This window comes from Impatiens glandulifera, chromosome 3 (genome assembly GCF_907164915.1).
Source record: "Impatiens glandulifera chromosome 3, dImpGla2.1, whole genome shotgun sequence".
NCBI lineage: Eukaryota > Viridiplantae > Streptophyta > Magnoliopsida > Ericales > Balsaminaceae > Impatiens > Impatiens glandulifera.
In genome coordinates this window covers 16,897,086-16,921,736 of record NC_061864.1, presented here as the reverse complement: position 1 = coordinate 16,921,736, position 24,651 = coordinate 16,897,086, and the positions used below count along the sequence as shown (strand labels likewise).

The window sequence follows — 24,651 nt, the reverse complement described above, 5'->3', positions numbered from 1 at the left end:
TTAAGTCCACCCTAATTCGAAATCCTGGATTCGTCCATGATGGTTTGAATAAATTATATAGTTGATAATAATTAAACTTATAGAAAATATTTATAGTTTACACTTATATTCAAAAGCTATCTAATTAAATTAACCAAAACTGTATTTTTATAACTTTTAATCGTATAATATTATATATCTTAAATCTTTTTTAAAAACAAATAAATATATTAAAAGCTAAATTTAAAATAAAACCGTTTAAAGTAGGTGCACAATTGTTGTGACCGTGAATTTTTTATAGTATTAACAAAAACACCTCAAAATGTTAATTTAATTTTAACAAACATACTATTGGTTGTCAATTTTCATGTTTTAGTTGGGCAATAATTGTATCAGGCTTTATAGGTATTTCAAAATATATATTTCACATCTTAAGGTAAATCACTTGTCACATTATTAATAAAAATGAAAAAGTGAAAATAGTATAACTTTAATTAAAACTGCAATAAAGCACAAGATAGTTCTAAGTAAAAATAATATTACCTAAAAGGACCAATAGTCTGCTAATTTTCTAAACTAAAAAGACTGCAACAAATATGAAAGTCATATGTCCACTATAAAAATAATACATAATATATAAAAACTAGTTAATGAAATAGTTAATATTGAGGTTAGATAATAAAAAAATCACTTACTCCTTAACTCAAGATGTCGAATATGATACCTGCATACAAAAATGTCATGGATCTAAATGTGTCATTGCCTTGTTGTATAAATATTTATCGAAATTTTTGAAAGTACAGTTAAGATAATATACGATTTTTTTTTTATCATATCGTAACCCACTAGAATAGTTCAAGTGGCAAGAGTCATGACTAATAGATCAAATGTCACGAATTCATTTGACATGCATGCCCTCATTTACCTTGGCTTTAATGCTTCTTTCAATTGTATAAGATGACCTCTAAGGCTATATTCTTGTACCTGTACACATGACAAGAAAATAGATGCATTATCTACTAGACCTAGGGTACAGAGTAAATGATACTTAATTTTGTTTGTATTTTGGATCTTGAAATGATTCCTGATACAATTATTTTTTAAATGGTCATGAAGACCCTGCCCAGTTTAGAAATACTTGAAGCTTGAGATGAGTTTGAACAGAAAAACGTTATTAAATATATGTATAATTAAGGTATGTACCGTATGTTTTAGAATATTATCTTATCTAAATCAATATTTGAAAGTGTTTTATTTGTTTAAACCTAGATCCAGCTCCAGATATGGGTATTTCCAAACAAAAATGAGGGGAAATTATGTATGTGTATTATTGTGGTCACCCACCTGCATAGCTGCAACTGAAGTGAGTAGTGACCCACATTCATCAAGCATGAGTCTTTCCTGTATAGCCATATGAGCCATTTCTGCAACCATAGAGCTCAATCCATGCACCTGTATCAAGCATCATGCACACCACAAAGTCTATATAGGATGACCAACACTATTGAGAAAGATGAAAAGCCAAATAATACCCACCCTAGACAGATTTGCATTAATGGCCGATCCCATCAACTCGATAACATGAAGAGCAGAACAAATGGCTGCATTGACAGTTTCAATTTCCCCCTTGAAAACAGGAACAATTAATTGTTCAGTTTAGTCTTATTTATCAAGTGAATTCAAATGCAAAGTTTGTCAACAGACAGACATACTCTAGCCCCTGCAGTAAGGGGAACACGAAGAGTACGCGATTCAAGATCTTCAATTGCCCAAGATAAGGTAGAAAGATCTCCCTCAATTGAAGCCCAGTCATCAAGAAACACAATCTGGACCTCACAAAGAAAATTATTCTTAATATGCTGAAAAACGGATTTCCCTGTATCTTTTTTTTTTTGTTTTAAATAATAATAAATGGGTATTGCATTTGGAAACACCATTTTGGTCAAATTTCTCATCCATTCAGAAACCAAATTGTTTGATATGTGATGGATAGGGTACAAGCCATAATAACTATATGACAAATAACAGTTTTGAAGAAAGACCTGTTCTTTCAAAACAGAGTGCCACTTCAACTTCATCTTTAGTTGATGGAGATCAGTCCTCTTCTCGATCGCCAGATCCCTCAATTCTATTGTTGCATTCGACACATCGCACAAGGATTTCTACAATATCATTTTGATTTATGGTAGTATTAAAGAAATGTAAATATTTCTATAAAACTTATCCTCCAGCAGTACGAGTTCACTTCGCCAATCCTAATAATTTACGCTACCTACAATGGTTTACAACATTTAAAGTAATAAGCCTGGCAATAAGAATAGATAATGTGTATAGCAAAAACAGAAGTGAGCTGATTGCAAGGAGTGGGGGAAACATTAAGCCCCAGCAATTTTAAAGTAGGAAACCAACCCCAAGGTAATTTTGATTCAAAACAAGGCTTCAATCAAATAGTCAAAATTTATTCTATTATCCCTATAACCTTCCTTCACAATAGGAAATGAAAAGAGAAAAAATACCTCTACTTCAGTTTTTTGTCTCTGCAGAACAGCATCAGACTGGGCATTGACATATCGCCATTGCAAATGTTGATTGTACAGTAACTGAAGCTGATGTACATCTTCTATGTGCTTATAGATGTCTTTACCTTCTCTATTGTCACCAATGAAGTTGAGTACAAATTCTGTTGAACTAGTGGATTCTTGTATTGTTGAACTAGATGAACTAACGCTACTACTAGAAATCGGAGTTGGACTAACCCCTGTAAAAGGAATTGGAGTTGGACTAACACCACTGATAGGAATTGGAGTGGGACTAACACTTCTAGAAGGAATTGGAGGGGGACTAACACTTCTAGAAGGAATGAGAGTTGAACTAACATCTATGGAAGGAATTGGAGTGGGACTAACACCTCTAGAAGGAATGAGAGTTGGACTAACATCTATGGAAGGAATTGAAGTGAGACTAACATCTGTAGAAAGAGTTGAAGTAGGACTAACACCTCTGATAGGAATTGGACTTGGAATAACACCACTAGAAGGAATTGGATCTGGACTAACAGTTCTAGAAGGAATGAGAGTTAGACTAACATCTATGGAAGGAATAGGAGTGGGACTAACATTCATGGAAGGAATTGGAGAGGAACTAACACTACTAGAAAGAATTGGAGTTGGACTAACACCTCTCGAAGGAATGGGAGTGGGACTAACAGTTCTGGAAGGAATTGGAGTTGGACTAACATCACTAGAAGGAATTGGAGTTGGACTAACATCTCTTGAAGAAATTGGAGTTGGACTATCTATAGAAGGAACTGGAGTTGGGCTAACACCTCGGGAAGGAATTGGAGTTGGACTAACATCTCTTGAAGAAATTGGAGTTGGACTATCTATAGAAGGAACTGGAGTTGGGCTAACACCTCGGGAAGGAATTGTAGTGGAACTAACACCTAAAGAAATTGGAGTGTGACTAACATCTTTGGAAAGAATTGGAGTTGAACTAATATCTTTGGAAGGAATTGGAGTGGGACTTACATCTCTGGAAGGAATTGGAGTTGGACTTACATCTCTGGAAGGAATTGGTGTTGGACTAACATCTTTGAAAGGAATTGAAGTGGGACTTACATCTCTGGAAGGAATTGGAGTTGGACTAACATCTTTGAAAGAAATTGGAGTGGGACTTACATCTCTGGAAGAATTTGGAGTTGGACTAACATCTCTTGAAGAAATTGGAGTTGGACTATCTATAGAAGGAACTGGAGTTGGGCTAACACCTCGGGAAGGAATTGTAGTGGAACTAACACCTCTTAAAATTGGAGTGTGACTAACATCTTTGGAAAGAATTGGAGTTGAACTAATATCTTTGGAAGGAATTGGAGTGGGACTTACATCTCTGGAAGGAATTGGAGTGGGACTTACATCTCTGGAAGGAATTGGAGTTGGACTAACATCTTTGGAAGGACTTAGAGTGGATGAAACACCTATGGAAGGAATTGGAGTGGAGGTAACACACACGGAAGGCATTGGAGTCGGACTAACATCTTTGGAAGGAATTGGAGTGGATGAAACACCTATGGAAGGAATTGGAGTGGAGGTAACACATGTGGAAGGTATTGGAGTTGGACTAACATCTTTGGAAGGAATTGGATTAGATATAACACCTATGGAAGGAATTGGAGTTGGACTGACATCTGTGGAAGGTATTGGAGTTGGACCAACATCTTTGGAAGGAATTGGAATAGATATAACACCTATGGAAGGAATTGGAGTTGGACTGACATCTGTGGAAGGTATTGGAGCCGGACTAATATCTTTGACAGGAATTAGAGTGGATGTAACGCCTCTGGAAGGAAATGGAGTGGAACTATTACCTCTAGAAGGAAATGGAGTTGGAATAACACCTCTAGAAGGAAATGGAGTTGGACTAACACCTCTGGATAGAATTGGACTTGGACTAACACTTTTGGAAAGAATTGAAGTTGAACTAAGACCTCTAGAAGGCATTGGAGTTGGACTAACACCTCTAGAAGGCATTGGAGTTGGACTAACACCTCTAGATGGAATTGGAGTTGGACTAACACCTCTAGAAGGCATTGGAGTTGGACTAACACCTCTAGAAGGCATTGGAGTTGGACTAACATCTCTTGAAGAAATTGGAGTTGGACTAACATCTCTAGAAGAAATTGGAATGGAACTAGCACCTCTTAAAGGAATTGGAGTGGAACTAACACTTCTAGATGGAAATGGAGTTGGACTAACACCTCTTGATGGAATTGGACTGGGATTAACATCTCTAGAAGGAATTGGAGTTGGACTAACATCTCCAGAAGGAATCAAGGTTGAACTAACACCTGTTGAAGGAATTTGAGTGGAACTAATACCTTTAGAAGGAAATGGAGTTGGACTAACACCTCTAGATAGAATTGGACTAGGATTAAAACCTTTGGAAAAAATTGGAGTTGGACTAACACCTCTCGAAGGAGGAGCATTTGATACCCTTGACCGAGATGGACTCAGACCTCTAGAGAAAGATGATGGTAGAAAGGGTATCTTCTTTGGGGATGCAGGAGTCACTATTCTTGATTGTTTTGACGAATGAGAAGATGTATGCATGTTATCACCAACTGAATGTGCATCATGTTCCAAGGTCTCGAGGTCCTCAAATGATACTAGGCTCGCATCATCACTAGCAGATTTCTGTAAATCTTTTCCAAATCCATCAGGAAGAGACGTTCTTCGCAAGGAGGATAACCCTGAGTGTTTTACCACATTGTCACTAATAATATTGGCAGTTCTAGCTAGAGTTTTGGACAATATCTTTCCACCGGTACTGCTTGGCCATCGATGCTGATCCACTGGACGAGCATCCAATCCATCAACTGGTATAGAATTCTCAGACCAATCAGAGGAACTCTTCCCTTCAAGAGTGCTCTTCCTCTCTGGAGTAGGCTCTGTGACAAGTGTTTCCAGTGTAACATTTGATGATGGCATCAAAGCATCATCAGAAAGCAATTGAGCAGCAGGCATTTCCTTTTGAATGAAGGGAGGATGAATGTTATCGGATTGTATGGAAACACTGAGATTCTGCATTCGAATTCCTGTTTCTTTTCTTGATTCTATATCATTTAGTGTATCCTGTACAGGGGTTGATGGTCTTTTAGGTGATGATGGTGTAGATGAACGCTTTCTATCAGCTGATTTAGTTTTCTTAGGCACCAAATGTGATATTGCATTAACTGCCTTGCTGATGCTGGGTGAAGGGAAACGTTTCCTAGAACGAACTTCCTTTGTTCGAGTCTGTCGTATTCCTCCATCATTCTTATTATCTGTAGCCGAAGAAAGACTTGAAGTTTCCGCTGCAGAATGTTTCTTTAATGGTTTCTCTGGTTTATTTACATCCATCCACAACTGTCCTAGTTATACCACATGTATACATGTTTCATATTTCTGATTCATGTTCAAGCTTTTCTCAAGAAAATGATGACAAATCTGCTGTAAAAATCACAAGGAAAAAATAAGTTTCCACCCATTAAAGAGAACGAGGGGAATTACCCATATGCAATTGATTGCAGTGAATTAACCTAGATTATTAACTGCTTTCATGTAATAGGAAACTACAAAATGGTCTGGCAGTGAATTAGCTCTTTACAGACGACACTTAGCAATAACATAACTTAATACAGTATAGTAAAATCTAGGGTTATGAACAATGCGGACCATGTGCAAGAAAGATCATTGTCTATTACCATGAATCTACAGTATAAACACATATGCCCATATCACAATATGACACAATTCAATTTTCTGAAGCATCTATAGCTTGAACTACTAAAGGTTTTGTTTTACACATTCTTTATTGTCAATGATTGAAAACAAAACCTTTTTCGAAAACAAAAAAAAAGAAAATAAATTGAAAAGAGACCTAATGGATGAAACCGTACCAGATCTGTGGTTACAATACCAGATGGATGACCTCTTATGAAATGGCGATGAATTCCTTAGTCGGTGAGGTAAATAGAAATATGACTCCAAAATCATATCACCAAAAAGCGATTGAAATTGAGGAGATAGAGATTAGAGAATGGGAGGGAGAGAGACAACTGAAGGCTACAATTCAGGGGAACGTTTTCGCGCCCTATTTTATTGTCAAATTTTTTACTATAAGTTTTTTATTTCTAAACCGAGATTATTGTTTAAAATAAACGTAGCTCAATCCATAAGAAATATCACGGTTCGATTCTCAATTAAAACGTAGTTGAAGTTTCTGGGTAATGAGTCACGATAAATAGAGTATAGTTACGGATTTAAATTTATCAAAATAAAACTGACTACTGATATTATAATATCACCAAAATTTAATCATCTGAATATTCAACCCCTTCACCATTCAAAAATCTTTGATGATGATGATATGTTTTCTCAGTACTTAAAAATTCCACCATTCAAAGCCTTGCCGCCTAAAACCAAGTCCAAAGAACCATCATAAAGACCCAATTTTTTCGAAACAGCAAAACCCGCGAGCATTCCATCAACTGCAGCACTTACAATACCACCCGCATAACCCGCCCCTTCACCAACCGGAAAGAGCCCTTTTAAGGTTGTGCTTTCGTAAGTATCAGAACTTCGAGTTATTTGCAAAGGAGCACTGGTTCTCGTCTGCCAATGAAAAATACACTTTTTCTGTTAGATTTCAATAATATTTTCAAAAACTGAACTTAGTCAAACAAAACTACTACTACTTATTACCTCAACTCCATGAAGAAGACCTTCACTCGAAATGAATCCAGGTAACTGAAATCCCAAAGTTCGTGAATTAAGAAAACTAAAGTAAGAGAAATGAAAACTAAAATAACGGACCTCTTTGTCAAACATAAGAAGTGAATTCTTCAAAGCATCGGTAATATGATCTGGAAATAATTGATTAAGATTGGCTTCCTTAACTCCAAGACGATAGCTAGATGATGGTAAAGAACCTCCTGAAGAAGTATCACACAATTATCTGGATCAGATCGAGATGGAAAACATACAATTGAAAAATACCAATTTCTAGATACCTGACAAATTGTTTTCTAGAAAATCGGTAACTCTTTGGGCAGGAACGACGAAATCGCCCCCTCCCAATCTAGCCGCCCTCTGCTCCAACTCCCTCTGGAGAGTAACCAAACAAACAGTCGTTAAAATCCAATCCAATCCAATTTGCGGGCTATGTGCTTAATCCGCGGGGATTAGTCGCACTCCGAAAGAGAAGCGGAATCCAGCATTCTCAAAAAAAATTAAAAAAAATTACTGCAATAAAAAAACCTGAAATTCAACTCCTGCTAGAGGTCCATGGAAATTGAAATCAGCGAAATCCTCAGGGGATACTGTCACAACAAGTGCTGCATTTGCCCATTTGGATCCACGCCTCGAGAACGACATTCCATTTGTACATATCTCCGAAGGATTTGTGCTGGTTAGAACAACCTGCAAGTTTCTATCTATTTAGCATTTGGTTTCATTCAATCGTTCTACATATGATAACTGTTTATTTAGCTTATGTATCTGGATCTGTTTTCAAAAAAAATAATTTCTGAATAAGTTCTAAAAATTGATCCAGATACAGAAACTTAATGATTCATTTATATTCAGTATTCAATATTCTTAACACTTAATTTTCAGTTTTATCTCTGATCATATGAAACAAACCTGACCGCCAGGGCACATGCAGAACGAATAACAACCGCGTTTCCTGATCCCACGGCTAGAAGAAGTCGTGTTCTCACTATATAATTCATCAATTGACTTGACAATCTTGTAATCAGCTACAGGAATTTTACCACGTCCATTTTGAACAGCTGCTGCCATTTCTGAGTACTGTCAATTGTCAAATAACAGGTTAAAGATAACAGACAATCAGTAGGATTCAAACAAGTTTCCAACAAAAAAAACCAACCTGGATTTCATTTATTAGCTGTTGCGGATGCTCTATCCGCAGACCAATCTGCTCAAACAAATAACTCCAGCTTAAAAACATAGAATTTCGAAGAAAAAAAAACATCCAAGAGGAAAATCTAACCGCAAAATCTTTTGGAACAAGATCGACGTCGTGTGAAACAAGCATTTGGTATATATCGCGGGCAGAATGACCAACCGCAAGAACAACTGCATCAAATTCCAACTTACTGCTGTCTAGCTGCAAGTTGTTTCTTGAATCAGAAACCTGAATCCCATGAATGCTTCCATTCTTTACAAGTAAATCATCAACCCTTGTTCCAAATCTGATATCAACCTGGGTAAAACAAAATCCCAAAAACTACAATTTAAAGAAAAAAACAAAAAAACACATGGATTCAAGTTTCAACCATCGAATTAACTCACACCAAGATTTTGTAGATGATGTCGGAAGTTCCGAAGCAGTGGAACTAATTTGTCGGTTCCTAAATGAGGCTTTCCATCAACCAATATGTTCTTTGGAGCCCCAAAGTGAATCAATGTGTTCATAATCTAGATAAACACAATGATAATTAATTAAACTGTCTAAATTTCAACAAGAATTGAAAGAAATTACGATAAAGAAATGATCCTTTACCGCTAAAACACTGTTACTATTCCTCCCAATTCTAGTCACTAGTTTTCCATCGCTCCAAGTACCTGCACCACCCTGTCATGGATAAGTCCTCACCATAAAAAACCCAACATTCAAATATTGGGAAAAATCGCTATAAGGATTCAAGTATAACCTCCCCAAAGCAAAAATTGCTTTCCAATTGTAGTATTCGTCTAACAATCAAAGCACCGATATCACGCCCTCTTTGTTCAACAGGTTGGCCTCTTTCTATTAGCGAAACCTCTGCTCCAAGTTCAGCAAGAATGAGTGAAGCAAACAAACCAGAAGGACCACTACCAACAACGGCTACTTTTGGTCTTTTACTCGATGCATACTTGTATGAATCCTCCCCACCTTCATCTTTCTTCTTATAATCATGTATCATATTCATTATGTCACCATTAACTTTCTCATATGGCATGTGCTCGATTATACCAGTTTTGGGTTCCATTCTGGAAATGAAGTCCCAAGTTCGAGGTTCTAGATCCAAGAGTTTTTTTACATCCATATCGACAGAGTATACAAATTTGGGCTCCTTTACAAACTGTAAAAAAAAAAAAATCAAAGCAATGGAAGTAATCAGAGGAATGTTTAACATGACATGGATATGAATAAAATTACAAGGGGAAACCTTTCGTGCATCAAAAGATTTGCGAACAACAGTGAATGCTTCTATTGGCAACATTGATGCAACCTGAAATGATAAAAGAAGAAAAACCCAGTTTAACAACACAAAAATTGAACATTTAATGTTTTCACAAAACTTTAATTGAATCCACTTACTGGGAATTCGAGAACTTTAGCGATTTCTTCGAGTAAAGCATCAGAAACTTGTAGGAAATCTTTGCCAGGGTCTAAATGGACAGAAATGTTAAGTTTTGATAGACGCCAAATACCGTCAAATTTGGAATCGACGTCATCTTGAGTTTCTTGTTTGAGCTTTAGCTTCCTCTTCTCAGATGGGTACCTGAATTTTCCGGTTCGCTTGGATTTCTTGGCACATCGGATTCTTAGGTTTTGGGGATGGTAACGAAATGGGGAATTGGGGTTGGGTTTTGGGAGCGAGAAGAGTAGGGATGATAGTTCTAAAGCCATTGACATAGCTGAAACTGGAAATGGAAGGAATCCGCTACGGAAGATGGAGCTCTCCCCTGCAGACAAGTAGTAGAATCGAAAGATAAGGTAAGAGGTTTTTATTGGGTTTTAGTTTTACTAGCATTTAGCCCGTGCCTTTGCACGAGTAATAATATATAAAAACATAAAAAAAAATTACGGATAACATTTTTAATTTTATTTTTAACCGTTTTAAATTTATGGGTGGGTCAACCCACAATCCGACCCAAGTATTCATTTATTCAACATCATTATATATTAGTTAGTTAAAAAGTTAAACTTATATTAATATTAAAACGTCCCGCATTTATCAAATTTGGTGTTGAATTTAAAATATAAAGTTAAAGAGTTGTACTTGTTTTTGTTAGGTTGCAAGTTCGAAACATACTTCTAGCATTTTTAATTTTATTTTTAACCGTTTTAAATTTAAAAACGGGTCAACCCACAATCCGACCCAAGTATCCAAATTAACCACAGCTCTCGACCCGGCAATCCGGACACTTTAAAAATTAAGCATCATTATATATATATAGATTAGTTAGTTAAAAAGTTGAACTTATATTAATATTAAAACGTCCCGCGTTTATCAAATTTGGTGTTGAATTTAAAATATAAAATCTGTGTAGCCTAGTTGGTTAAAGAGTTGTATTTGTTTTGATAGGTTGCAAGTTCGAAACATACCTCTAGCATTTTTAATTTTATTTTTAACCGTTTTAAATTTAAAAACGGGTCAACCCACAATCCGACCCAAGTATCCAAATTAACCACAGCTCTCGACCCGGCAATCCGGACACTTTAAAAATTAAGCATCATTATATATATATAGATTAGTTAATTAAAAAGTTGAACTTATATTAATATTAAAACGACCCGCGTTTATCAAATTTGGTGTTGAATTTAAAATATAAAATCTTTGTAGCCTAGTTGGTTAAAGAGTTGTACTTGTTTTGATAGGTTGCAAGTTCGAAACATACCTCTAGCATTTTTAATTTTATTTTTAACCGTTTTAAATTTAAAAATGGTCAACCCACAATCCGACCCAAGTATCCAAATTAACCACAGCTCTCGACCCGGCAATCCGGACACTTTAAAAATTAAGCATCATTATATATATATAGATAACGTTTACCAAACAAAAAAATAATCTCTTTAATTTTATTTACTATAAAAATGAATTATTTAAGTTGAAAATGTAATAATTATAATCCTTAGCACAAATTTTGACCCGATTAGTCTCACTTTTTTTTTTTTTTTTTTAAATTCTCTTGTCCTCCACCCAAGATAAAAATATAAATAAAAAATAATAATAATATGTATTCAATGTTTAAAATCCCTAATAATTCATCGAATAATATATTAAAATAAAACACTTTCAATTTTACATTTTATTCATTTCGGTAAAACAATTTATTTTGTCACATTTTTTTCCGAATAAACTCCTTATCTCATAACCTTACCTTTTCACTTTGGTCAATCAAATATTTAATTCATATTATGTTATTAACATTTAACATTGTGACCTTCACACTTTGGTAAATAAAATATTTGATTCATATTTTTTAACCACTTTCAATTGATATCGGCCTATTATTTCTCGGCAAACCACATCCAAATCACATTTTGTTAAAGAATTGTATTTGTTTTGTTATGTTGCAAATTCGAAACATATATATAAAATTTTTAATATTATTTTTAACCGTTTTAAGTTTATGGGCGGGTACACCCAAAATTCGACCCAAAATTCGACTCAAGTATCCATTTACTCTTACATATATATCCAAATTAACCACAACTATCGACCCGACAATCCAGATAGTTTTAAAATTAAACATCATATTTTATATATATATATATATATTAGTTAGTTAAAAAAATAACTTATATTTTATAAATATCCCGCGTTCATTAAATTTGATGTTGAATTTAAAATATAAAGTTTTATTAACATAGTTGGTTAAAATGTTGTACTTGTTTTTGTTAGGTTGCAAGTTCGAAACATACATATAACATATTTATTTTTAAAATTAAGCATCATATTATATATATATATATATATATATATATATATATATATATATATATATATATATATTAGTTGGTTAAAAAGTTGAACTTATATTTTTACAACGTTCCGCGTTCATTAAATTTGGTGTTAAATTTAAAATATAAAGTGTTATTAACCTAGTTGGTTAAAATGTTATATTTGTTTTGTTAGGTTGCGAGTTCGAAACATACCTATAGAATTTTTAATTTTATTTTTAACTGTTTTAAATTTATGAGCGATTCGACCCAAATATTCATTTACTCTCACATATATATCCAAATTAACCAAAACTCTCGACCCGACAATCCAGACACTTTTAAAATTAAGCATCATTATATATATATATATATAAACATGACAATTCGAACACTTAAAATTAAGGATCATTATATTAGTTAAAAAGTTGAACTTATAAAGTATTATTAGTCTAGTTGATTGAAAGGTTGTACTTATTTTGTTAGGTTGCAAGTATGAAAATATATATAACATTTTTAATTTTATTTTTAATCGTTTTAAATTTATGGGCGGATCGACTAAAAATTCGACCTAAGTATCCATTTACTCTAACTTATATATCCAAATTAACCACAACTCTTCACCGGCGGTAATCTAGACACTTTTAAAATTAAGCATCATTATATATATACATAGATAATTGATTATATCAATATATTTATTTATTCTTCGTATTTTAAATTTATTTTTTTATAATAATATAATTATATAATTTTGTAATATATTATAATATATATAATATTAAAATATCTATTTATAAAATTTTATTTACTTTTAGATAATATGATATAAAAGTGCTTCGTAAATATTCTAAAAAAACATTATAAAAAAAATATATTATTAATTCATTAATAGAAAATCAATAAATTAAATAAATCTTCCAATCATGGTAACTTTTATTAAGATAATATTCACATGGTAATTATATAATTTAGATTTTATTTTGAAATAGATTTTTGGTATTAGTGTTCGCTTTTAAATTTAAAATCACATTTATAAAATAGTTATAAATCAAGTTTACTAATTTATTTATAAGTTTATTTAAAAACACTTAATTTGTTACAATATTGAAGTTAAAAAATATTTTATATAATTTGCAAAATTTAATAATTAATATTATTTTAATATATGTAAAATTATATAATTTTAACTAATATTATTTTAGTATATGTAAAATTATATAATTTTAACAAATATTATCTTTATTAATTTTATTTAATTTTAAATATATATTATTTATTTTCAAAGTTTTTTTTTATAAAAAAGAAACTTGATTTATATATATATATATATATTATATTTGATTAATATTTACATTGGAACTAGATGCAAACTAATATAATTTATTTATTAAAATATTTTATGATATTAAATTAAAATATGAGAGAATTTAAAAAGAAATAAATTTATGGAATTCTAGAAAATAAAAAAGGTCACTTATAAATCTTTTATAATATATAGACACAGAGCTAGTAAGGGTTTTTCTCTCTCATCTACCATCATCCTTTCGTTTAGATAGCCTCCTTCTCTTCAAAACAACTCTTTTTCTCTTTTGCTCCTCGTGGAAGAGGAGAGAGAAAATCCAAGAACTCTCCTCCTCCTTCCCTTCAATCTCACCTTCAGACTTCCTTATCTTTTTCTATCAAGTTCTTCTCTTCAGGTAACTAAATCTTTACTTTTTACAAGTTAAAGACACGATTTTGGGATTCTTCCTGTCTGATTTCCAACTGGGTTTTTGTTGTTTCTCCCATTCGATCCAACGCACAGCGACTGAGTTATGCAGGCTGATCCGACTGTGCTAAGCTTGAGACCTGGTGGTGGCGGCGGAGGAAATCGGGGAAACAGAGTCCTTGGCCCTCGTTTTGAATCTTCTTCTTTGGGTTCTTCTGATCTTCCTCTTCTTCGTCCTCATGGCGGCGCTCATCAATCTATCTCTATCAAGGTTCAATCTTTGTAACTTATTTCTTGGATCTACGATTTCTATGTCTATTATGCTTGCATCGCTTGTCTAATTTTCTTCCAGATTTGATTTGATTTGATTTGATTTCTTCTTATGAGTTACTGCATGGAGTTCTATTACATGGTTTACATATATATCAGATTTCTGTGAAACAGTTCCATATTCAAATATATCAATGCTCTAAAGAGATCTTCATATATCTATCTATAGAGATTGGTCTGCATATCAACCATGTTCTACTAGATACAAAGATTATGATATGATTATGTTTGGATACTTAAATTAGTTCAAATTCAGAAGTTTATTGATTGTTTATCGTATGGATCTGTATTCGGATACTAAAGAATGACATTGTGATTATGGATGTAGATTAAGATAAAGGTCTTTAGATAGGAAATTAATGGGATTCATTTTGGATCTGGCTATGTTTATATGTTATTTGTTGGGCCAATTCAATTCATTGATTAATATTTTTTGTATTTTGTAGAGTGGAGACTCAAGATTCGAGACTCGTGAGCGAATCCGTTTCACCAGGGACCAGCTATTGCAGCTTAGGGAGGTAATTAACTTGTTTATCCTATGTTTTGTTTTCATATAGTTTAAAGAATTTACGTTGGAAAACCATTATTGATCAATTTGATTTTTTTTCTTCTTTTGTTTCTCCAGAAGGTTGTTAAGGTTCCAGAAGAGATACAGAGAGTGAAGCAAGAAGTTGAAATAGAACTTTTTGGGGATGACCAAAACTGGGCTAGAGAAGCCAGTGTAAGATAGAGTGACTATATAATATATATGCATTTGATTTTGACATAACAAATTTTCCCTCCTTGTTTATTTCGTATGAATAGGTTCCAGTTCAACAAGCAAACAGGTACTCTGAACCTGACACTCGCGATTGGCGTGGACGATCAGCACAAGGTCCTCCTCCATCGAATGATCAGGATCGATCTTGGGATGCAAATCGAGAAAATAGAGAGGTTGGTGGCCGTTTTGACTCTAACCGCCAAGATCAGCCCAACTCTCAGTTTCAAAGGGGGCAAGGTCCTAATGTAGGTGTAATTTTGTTTATAACTGAATCATTTTCGTGCACATTTGATATGAAATTAACCCACCAGAGTAGCTTAAGCAAAAAAAATCTTATTTAAGAGATCAAAAATCTCAGTTTTGATTCCACTAAAATTGCTCTGATTTAAGTGGAGGCCTCGTTAGAAAAAACAAAATTGATATGAAATTCATTTGTGTTTTGTTTGTTCCTCAGATGGGACCAGCTCCTGCTCTAATTAAGGCTGATGCTCCATGGTCTTCTAGAAGGCAGACTCTAACAGACAAGGATCGTGTTTTGAAGACAGTGAAAGGGTAATTTGTTCATGAAATGCAGCAAGACCTTGTTTGATAAATGATTAATCCAAATAACCCCTTATCCCATCATCAATCTAATCATCAACTAAAATACTAAACCTTACTTTATATTTTCTATAACATTTTATAATATTAAAAGTATATGATATTTTAGTTGTATAACCCAAATAACCTTAAATAACAACTTTTTCATCAAACAAGTTTTTATCTGAATCAAACAACTCCAAATCTTCATCCTGAATTGTTTGATGCATGTGAATGATATGTTATTTTCCTTTAGAACTCGTAATACTTTACTGATGAATGAATACATTTGGGTTTCTTATGAAGGATTCTGAATAAGTTGACTCCAGAGAAATTTGATATTCTTAAAGGGCAGCTAATTGATTCAGGCATCACAACTGCTGATATTTTGAAGGTTCATATTCGCTTCGCTCCCTTTATTATTTAATTTGCGACCTTTTCTTAAAACTAATGCAATCTCTGTTGACTTTGCAGGGAGTTATTTCCTTGATATTTGACAAAGCTGTTCTTGAACCAACATTTTGTCCAATGTATTCCCAACTGTGTTCTGATCTAAATGAAAAACTTCCTCCATTCCCGTCTGAAGTAACTGGCGGCAAAGAAATCACATTCAGGAGGGTGCTACTGGACAATTGTCAGGAGGCATTTGAGGGTGCTGACAAGCTTAGAACAGAAGCAAGTCAAATGACTGCTCCCGAGCAAGAGATGGAACGTAGAGATAAGGAGAGAATGATAAAGCTTCGAACTCTTGGTAATATTCGTCTTATTGGTGAGCTATTGAAGCTGAAGATGGTTCCTGAAAAGATTGTTCATCATATTGTCCAGGTTGGATTTCTTGAATCTCTCTTTTTTTCCTATTCAGCTTAAGAATTTTCTTTTCTTTGCTGTAACTATCACAATTACACAGGAGCTTCTAGGATTGGACAATAAGATATGCCCCGACGAGGAAAATGTGGAGGCTATATGCCAGTTCTTCAACACAATAGGGAAACAACTCGATGAAGTTCTCAAATCCAGACGCATTAATGATGCCTACTTCGCCAGATTGAAAGAACTATCAACCAACTCTCAGCTGGCTCCGCGAATGAGGTTCATGGTTCGCAATGTTATTGATTTGCGTTCAAATAACTGGATTCCTAGACGAGAAGAGGTAACCTTTCGTATTCCTTGTTGATGAGGGTTTTTTTCAGATTAATTTCAAATAATTCACTATCGAATCATCAATTATCAACTAGAATACCCTCTAATTAAAAAATAAGTAAATAATATATTTATCCTTATATTTTTTTACCCTATATAACTTGATTTTCAATAGCCTATATCAAACAAGGTTATTTGGAAATAATCACTTCGACCTTGTTTGATGAAAGGTAAATATACCCTTACTTTATTTTTATAACCTTTTAAAATATTATTATCTTACCCAAATAACCCATTTTTTACATCAAACAAGGTTTTTCTTTTTCCAACTAACCTAGGCCTAGCTCTGTTTGTGTTATTTTAAATAAACTCACGATCTTTAATCAATCACATCATTCGTGCCATCCACCAAAATACCCTTATTTTAAAAAACACATTATATACTTTACACTTTATTTCTTTTGACCAAATAACCCAGTTTTCTATAATTTACCACGGACAAAGCTATTTGAATAAAATCCACATGTTATCCAGATAAACCGAATTCGAACAAGGCCTAGATTATTTCCAAACAAGCCTACAACAATCAAGTCTTCATATTTTTCCAACTTTGCTGTATGGTGGAAGTTTTGAACCAATCCATTTTGTTTTCATCTCATTTTTAGATCAAGGCAAAAACAATCACTGAAATTCACTCCGAGGCAGAAAAGAATCTTGGGTTACGCCCCGGTGCTACAGCAAGCATCAGAAACAATCGTAACATTGCTTCTGGTGGCCAAGGAAACATAAATCCGGGAAACTTTTCCATCGGCCGCCCGGGCACTGGTGGAATGATGCCTGGAATGCCTGGAGCCAGAAAGATGCCCGGTGCCCCTAATCTCGATAATGACAACTGGGAACTTCCTAGATCTCGTTCAACGAATCAGAATGTTAATCGTTTTCAGCCTCCACAATTGATCGGAAAGACACCATCAATGAACTCTAAATTTCTCCCCCAAGGTAGTGGCGGTTTAGTAGCTGGCAGAAGCAGTGCTCTTTTGCAAGGAAGTGGTGGTGCCGCCACTCCTAACCGCCCAACAACCCCTGTTGAGCCAGTTGTAACTGCCCATGTATCTCCGCCTCCGGTTTTGGAAAAGCCAATTGAAAAACAAAATCTTGACGTGCTTAAGAAGAAGACTGTATCTCTTCTGGAAGAGTATTTTAGTATATGCATATTGGATGAAGCTTTACAATGTGTGGAGGAGCTGAACTCAGTTTCTTTCCATCCTGAGGTGGTTAAAGAAGCCATCGCACTTGCTTTGGAAAAAAACCCGCCATGCGTTGAACCTGTGGCGAAACTGTTGCAATATTTATTCGGTAAGAAGGTTTTTACAGGTAGTGATATTGGGACTGGATGTTGGCTTTATGGAATGATGATGGATGATATTGGTATCGATTTGCCTAAAGCTCCTAATAATTTTGGAGAGGTTATGGGGAAGCTTGTTTTAAGTGGGGCTGTCGATTTTAAACTAGTGAAGGAAGTTTTGAGCAAGATGGAGGATGATATGTTTCGGAAAGTTATATGTGGGGCTACTATTAGGGTAGTTGGTTCGGATCCTTCTGGACAAAAGGTTTTGGAATTGCAGTCGACAGAGATCGAGGCTTGTCAGAAACTGTTTTAGTTGAGGTTTATCAGAAATTTTGCCTTGTTTTTGTTTCTTTTGTTTTAGAAGTCTGTTTTCTTTTTTAAAATTGAAGACTTTGAGACAAAGCAGGTAATTGTGTTGGTTGTTTATGAACTTGGGTAATTTTGTCCGGAAAACTGTGGCCGAATTTGTGCCGACCAGTTGGTAGCTCGACGGGAAGGATTCTTGTTCTTCTTCCTTGCGGCTACTGGTGTTTTTGTATTCATTGTTTCCTTTGATGCATGATTTTATAGACTATTTATTGATTTATCTTTTGAGCAAAGGTGTTTTGGTTGTCTGATTTTGTTTTTCAAATTAATTTGGATAGTTTTATTTTTGTAAAATGTTTTTGGATCCTAGAAAGTTTATGAATGTGTAGGTAAGACAAGAGGACAACAAAAATAAAATGTATGATTTTTCATCTTTTTATTGGAGTGTTGGAAGAAATTGTTAATATTTTATATAAAATGTAATTATTGTTCTTTCTAGATTGTTCATCATATTGGTTGTTCTTGCCTTCTTTTAAAATTATAGATACTTTGGAAGAATTTTTTTTTATAAATTTATTAAATAAATTTTTATGTTTAAATTTCAAGAAAGTTTATTTTATTTTTTTATTTGTATTTGATTTTTATATATTTTAATATAAATTATATATATATAATTTAAGATATTGAAATAGAGAAATTATATAGAGATGAAAAATAGAGATATTTGGTTGTTAATTATTTTTCGTTCCTTGTCATTTTTCTATCTAAATAATTATTTAAATGACTCAAATTGTGTAAAGTTAAGAAAATTACTCATATTTTTGGTATAAAAAAACACCGTTATCCCAAATTATTGAACATGTCGACTTCATTAACAATTCCTCAACTTACTAAGTGCTAGAAATCCTAACCCTAAAATATTCTCATATCATTAGCTTCTCTATTAACACTTGTTCACCCACAAATATCTAATTGAAAAAAGTTGTGTCTACCACGGTTAACACAAACTTTGATTATTCCAACGTGTGATCCACCTTAAAGAACATCTCCACTCCATATATCCGGTCGTCTATCACTTCACCATTAAATTCCGAAAACTTCATTTTTGAGTGGTTGATACATATGATCACGTTGTTCACCACGATATCACCTTTTTCACCATGCATTCGACTTGTTGTTGTTCATCTCTGTAGTCTCCTCCATTATCGCCTCTTTATTCCTGATTATTGCTACTACACACTAGATTTGGTCGTTTAAGTGTATAGTTCATTGAAGTTATCATTCGATCAAAACGATCCCTTGCGCTTGCCTTCATTCTTCCTGTGTCTGCCTACGACCACGCATCTCATTCAATTCCCTTTTCATTCGTGTTTCCACAATAATACCTAGAAAGTTGCTTTAATACTAATGATATAGTGAATTATACTTCTATAATATATATATATAGAAAGAATAGGGCAGTACCATAGTAACCGCATATAAGTTAGAGTTTAGATTAGTAGAGAAAAAGAAATCGCTTTCATGAACTGCAATCCTATAAAAGATACTAGAATTGAATAAAAGAGATTAGAATAAGAGTAGAGAGATTAAAAGTTAACTTAAAGTGTTAACAAATTGATCTATTTAGTTGGTATTTAAGTGACTCATGTCTTTCAATTTTCAGTTTTGAAGTGATCGGAAAGAGAAATATCCACATTCCCGCCAAAACCTTTGGCCGCAGAGAGATGTCATCGGAACAGCAGCCGGAGCAGACTGCTAATGTAGACACGTCTATGAAAATTGCGCTAGCAATCGCATTAATACGATCAAAGCTTCACAAGGCGACGCCGCCGTCACATCCTCCAGTCGATCAGCTTCCTTCAACCTCTAAATCCGACGCTGAAAAATGGAAACGGAAGGTTCTCTCTCTGTCTAACCTATTCTAGCTAATCGAGACTTACAGTAATCGAGTGTTGAAACGTAATTAGGATATGCTGGTTTCCTTACAGGCGAAGGAACGAAAACAAGAGCTCCTTAGACTGAAAAATGACATCAAGGAGGCTCAAGGTCTGTGCAAGATGCGCTCGCTCACACGCAGAGTATCATAATCTCTCCGTTTATTGAATCTGTTTTGTATTGTATATCTACCTTTGCAGATGATTCGACGTATGATTTATTTCCACCTAATGCCACTTGCAAGTGCTATTTCTTTGATAATTTCGGGAAGTTAACCACTGATAGGCTTGAAGATGATTGTCGTGAGAGGTACTGTGATGTTCTTCGGCGGAGATTTCTCAGACAAGGTGGAAGCTACTATATGTTATCATCCTGATTCACGATCTTCAAACTTGATGTTCATTTATTTACATGATTGTAAATGCTTTGGATCCACAGTTCAATCACGTGAAAGAAAAAGAAGAAGAGATGATTCGACGACACGAAGACTGTGCTACTCTGGTATATATTTGCTTCTATACTTATCATTAACCATTGGAGACAGTCTCTAAATCATCTGTATCATCTCTAACCATGGCAGATTGTAATAGTGAAGATGAAATTGAACAGCTTAGGGCTTCGGTGGATTTTCTAGTGGAAATTTGTGGAACAGATTTTCCTGTTAGTTTGTTGTTTCAATATTTAAATATGCTAGAATCATATTAGGATAATCGGATCAAGCTCCATTCAATTTTTCAGGTTAAATCATCTAGGTTTTCCAGCTGGTCACACCAAGCTGTTGATTTTATTTTAGGTAGTGATTCTAACCTCATCTGTTTTTGAGCATCATGAATCACTGTCTACACCTTCTGAATTCATGTTTCCTTTTCCATTCTCATCTATCTATCAGCTTTGGTACAAAATTTATCAACTGCAAAGAAAACGGATCGTGTTGAAGGAATAATCTGCAGTTTAATCACGCGTTTGCTTACAAGAATGTGCACACCTAAAACAGATGGTAAGTATGCTACTTGCAAGTTACAATTCATTTTTCTTATTTGATTCGATTTCCTCTTGCAGAAAATGATCTTCACCACTATGTTCAACATGTGATTCGCAAACTTGGGAGAGAGCCATATATTGGACAACGCGTGATATTTTCAGTTTCCCAGAGAATTTCTGTCTTAGTGGAAAGTTTGCTGCTCATGGATCCTTTTGATGATGCATTTCCTAGGATTCATTGTTCTATGTATACAATGTAGGTGATGTTCTTACCATTTTTTGCCTGGTTTCTTTTCCATCTAGATGTTTTCACTGGTTCTGATTTATCCATTTCTTACATGTGCAAGGTAGGATTCAGCTCATTGAGTTTCTTGTATCAGATTATCAACGGGCTTGGTGTGATTCTGAAGATATCGATATAGGTATCCTTCTCATTTTCTCATAGTTTCCATCACATCTTGTATGAAATCTTCTTAGCCAAAGAAATGAATATTCCAATTGACATGCAGGGTTGTTTGAGGACTGGGTAACATCAGTTCTTCATGCAAGAAAGCGACTAGAGATTTTGGAAAGTCGAAATTCTCTGTATATGATATACATGGATCGAGTTATAGGGAACATGGCTAAACAAGTGAGTCATACTTTCGCATTCCAAAAGCTCAACCCTAATGTTTTGGATAAGTTGTTTATCTAACCAACAAAACTGATACAACGGGAACTAGAAATTGATCTAATGGGTGGGAAGAGGATCCAACAATATGAAGTTCCTATTTTCTTTTAGTTTTAATTGTAGGTTCTTATTTCTGTTTTTCCTTTTTTCTGTTGATGTTGAAATCTTTGGGAAATTTGACGAAATGACCATAATATTCACTTATTTTGACTTTTTGACCTGCGCTTAAAATAAAAAACGCGGGTGACACTTTTTTTGGACGATTTTTCTCCTGTCACGAGACGTCCTTAATCGCGAGACGCAATCGGCACTCGCGAGACACAACCGGCACATACGAGATGCAACCGGCACTAGCGAGACGCAACCGACACTTGCGAGACGCAACCGGCATTCGCGAGACGATTTTTTTTTTTTAAAAAAATAAAAAATTTCACACAGTATCCGGTTGCGTCTCGCAACGGGGCATTTTCGTCCAAAAAAAAGTGTCACCAGCGCATTTATTATGCGCTAGCCAACAAGTCAAATAAGCTGATCTTTAGGGTCATTTTATCAAATTCCCCAAAATCTCTAAACTCTTTTTTTTTTTTGTTTTGGCCCTGTTTGTTAGGTCACTTCTTCATTTTAGTTTAAAAAAAAAAATTTAGTTAAAAAAAATAGATGTTTTAACATAAAACGGTGTAGCTGAAAAATAAATTAAAATTTAACATAGGTTCAAATTTAACACTAATAATATATTTTCTTAAACTAAAATTAAGGCATTTAATATTTTTAAATTTTTTTTTTACTCCAATGGACAATCCAATTCTCATGATGCAATAAGCTGCTTATAAAAAATTATTGACAAGTGGTCATTTATACGTCCTCTTTCACCTATTCCCAATATATGTAGCAAATATATATAATGGAGGGGTCAAATTATGATCGGTGCAGGCTACTAATTTTTATAGCTCTGGTGACCCCCAAACAATTTTCTGCCGAAAATACCCCCGTTGCGTCACGCACCCTCCCGTTGCGTGACGCACCTGAGGGCATTGTGAAAAGTCCACAATGCCCTTACTATATAATAAAAAAAATCTCAGTTCTTTTCATTCATTCTTTCTTCTTCTCTTTCTTCACTTCCCTTCTCCTCCTTCTCTCTAAAAAACCCAACCACCGACCGACGAAGACGACGGCGGAATCCATTCTCTTCCTTCACAATGTCTCTTTCTGCTGCTACATGTATTCTTCTCCTTCTTCATTTTTCTCTTTCCACGCTTTGTTTGTTAGGGTGTAGTGATTAGGGAATGAGTAGGTAAAATGCCACCGTCGCGGCGGAAACTGGGTGCGTAACGCAGTTGCGTCACGTAGTTGCGTTACGCAGATGCGTAACGCACCCCATACACTTTACTTGCATTTCATTGTTACGGTGTCTCTCGATTGATACTATCATTTTTTCAATTGCAGCTGAAGTATTTACTGACGTATTTGTTGTGTACAATGGAGAGTGGCAAATTGCAGCCAATGGTACCAGGTCTTTCTCTGCACAATCATGCAAAACCATGGATATACCTCAATGTACTACATTTGCTGAATTAGTTGATACAATCTATGAGACGATTAACGTGCAAAAGTCTGCATATGATTTAGTGATTAAAGTCATGTATGATCCTTCTGCAAAACTTCCCCCTGTTGTTATTGAGGGAGATAAAGATGTGGGCATGTATTTATCACGGTTGATATCGGGTCGAAGTTCGTCATCTTCGTCACCACTTTGTGTCTCATTAGTAGAGAAGTACCCAAGTCAAGATACTACACTACCAATCATTACTCAAAAAAGTATACCCGGCGTTGTTTCTCGAGTTGTTTCTCAACAGATTTTATTTGAAAGTGATAATGAAGGAGGAGGAGAAGAAGATGAACGGGCTCATCATGAACTGATTAATCATGAACGCGTTATTGACTTTAATTATGAACGGGTTAGTGATTTCCAAGCTACTACTAGTCCTGCATCAGCAGTTGCACGCACGCCGCACCGGTCAATACCTACACCAATGGGTACACCATCTAGTGCAAGAGCGTCAATGGGTACACCATCTAGTGCAAGAGCGTCAATGGGTACACCATCTAGTGCAAGAGCGTCAATGGGTACACCATCTAGTGCAAGAGCGTCAATGGGTACACCATCGACAGACCCTACAGACGTATCACCGACAGACCCTTCATTTGCATTGGCGTTAACTAGTGAAACCGTATTGGAAGTCGGTACGTTATTTGATACTAAAAAAGAACTTCAACTGACGCTATATAAATATGCGATGACTTATCATTTTGAATTCAAAGTGAAAAATTCTCGAAAACATCTTTGGTATGTGAAATGTATGGATGAGACATGCAAGTGGAGCTTACGTGCTGTGAAAGGTAAGTTTTCCGAGATGTTTGAGATTCGGAAATTCAATCGACAACACTCATGCTCAGTTTTGTCGAGGCCGGAAAAAAAAATGCAAACACCGGCATGGGTTATTGGGCAGTGCATGAAGGGTAAGTACATGGACCATCACCATAACCACTTGCCTAAAAAAATAATTGAAGACATGCAGTCAGATTATGGGATGTTTTTGACTTATAATAAGGCTTGGAGGGCAAGGGAAACAGCTTTAACGGCGGTGCGAGGAACGGTAGAGGATTCCTATGGAAAATTGCCTTCATACCTATACATGTTGGAG

The 24,651-nt window shown here is 34.7% G+C and overlaps 4 protein-coding genes across 5 annotated transcripts; 2 read left to right on the top strand and 2 right to left on the bottom strand.

Annotated features, from left to right (window-relative positions):
- Positions 1-567: 567 nt before the first annotated feature.
- LOC124929864 (mucin-2-like) lies at positions 568-5,951 on the bottom strand. The gene is made up of 7 exons (XM_047470249.1): positions 2,496-5,951; positions 2,022-2,141; positions 1,692-1,805; positions 1,516-1,605; positions 1,324-1,431; positions 905-963; positions 568-703 (listed from the first exon to the last, which is right to left on the bottom strand). Exons 1-7 carry the CDS (start codon positions 5,871-5,873, stop codon positions 667-669), a joined length of 3,906 nt encoding a protein of 1,301 aa, XP_047326205.1. The 5' UTR covers positions 5,874-5,951; the 3' UTR covers positions 568-666.
- Positions 5,952-6,760: 809 nt separating this feature from the next.
- Positions 6,761-10,228, bottom strand: LOC124931420 (uncharacterized protein Cbei_0202). Its single transcript, XM_047471878.1, has 13 exons — positions 9,841-10,228; positions 9,689-9,751; positions 9,191-9,601; positions 9,040-9,111; positions 8,829-8,954; positions 8,527-8,739; positions 8,404-8,451; positions 8,157-8,324; positions 7,773-7,934; positions 7,526-7,619; positions 7,329-7,447; positions 7,218-7,262; positions 6,761-7,127 (listed from the first exon to the last, which is right to left on the bottom strand). The coding sequence occupies exons 1-13, from the start codon at positions 10,156-10,158 to the stop codon at positions 6,891-6,893; spliced, it is 2,076 nt and encodes a 691-aa protein (XP_047327834.1). The 5' UTR covers positions 10,159-10,228; the 3' UTR covers positions 6,761-6,890.
- A 3,501-nt stretch (positions 10,229-13,729) lies between these two features.
- LOC124928619 (eukaryotic translation initiation factor) lies at positions 13,730-18,674 on the top strand. 2 transcript variants are annotated; one of them, XM_047468857.1, is made up of 10 exons: positions 13,730-13,889; positions 13,997-14,171; positions 14,677-14,748; positions 14,859-14,951; positions 15,035-15,235; positions 15,445-15,542; positions 15,876-15,963; positions 16,044-16,394; positions 16,477-16,719; positions 17,375-18,674. In XM_047468857.1, exons 2-10 carry the CDS (start codon positions 14,007-14,009, stop codon positions 18,368-18,370), a joined length of 2,307 nt encoding a protein of 768 aa, XP_047324813.1. In that variant the 5' UTR covers positions 13,730-13,889; positions 13,997-14,006; the 3' UTR covers positions 18,371-18,674. The 2 variants fall into 2 exon arrangements, with proteins under 2 accessions (XP_047324813.1, XP_047324812.1); XM_047468856.1 differs by having other exon boundaries at positions 14,856-14,951.
- A 1,413-nt stretch (positions 18,675-20,087) lies between these two features.
- LOC124929863 (protein MULTIPOLAR SPINDLE 1) lies at positions 20,088-22,015 on the top strand. Its single transcript, XM_047470248.1, has 9 exons — positions 20,088-20,261; positions 20,352-20,409; positions 20,499-20,645; positions 20,737-20,799; positions 20,879-20,958; positions 21,037-21,091; positions 21,316-21,535; positions 21,631-21,701; positions 21,789-22,015. Exons 1-9 carry the CDS (start codon positions 20,088-20,090, stop codon positions 21,971-21,973), a joined length of 1,053 nt encoding a protein of 350 aa, XP_047326204.1. The 3' UTR covers positions 21,974-22,015.
- The last annotated feature ends 2,636 nt before the right edge of the window (positions 22,016-24,651 follow it).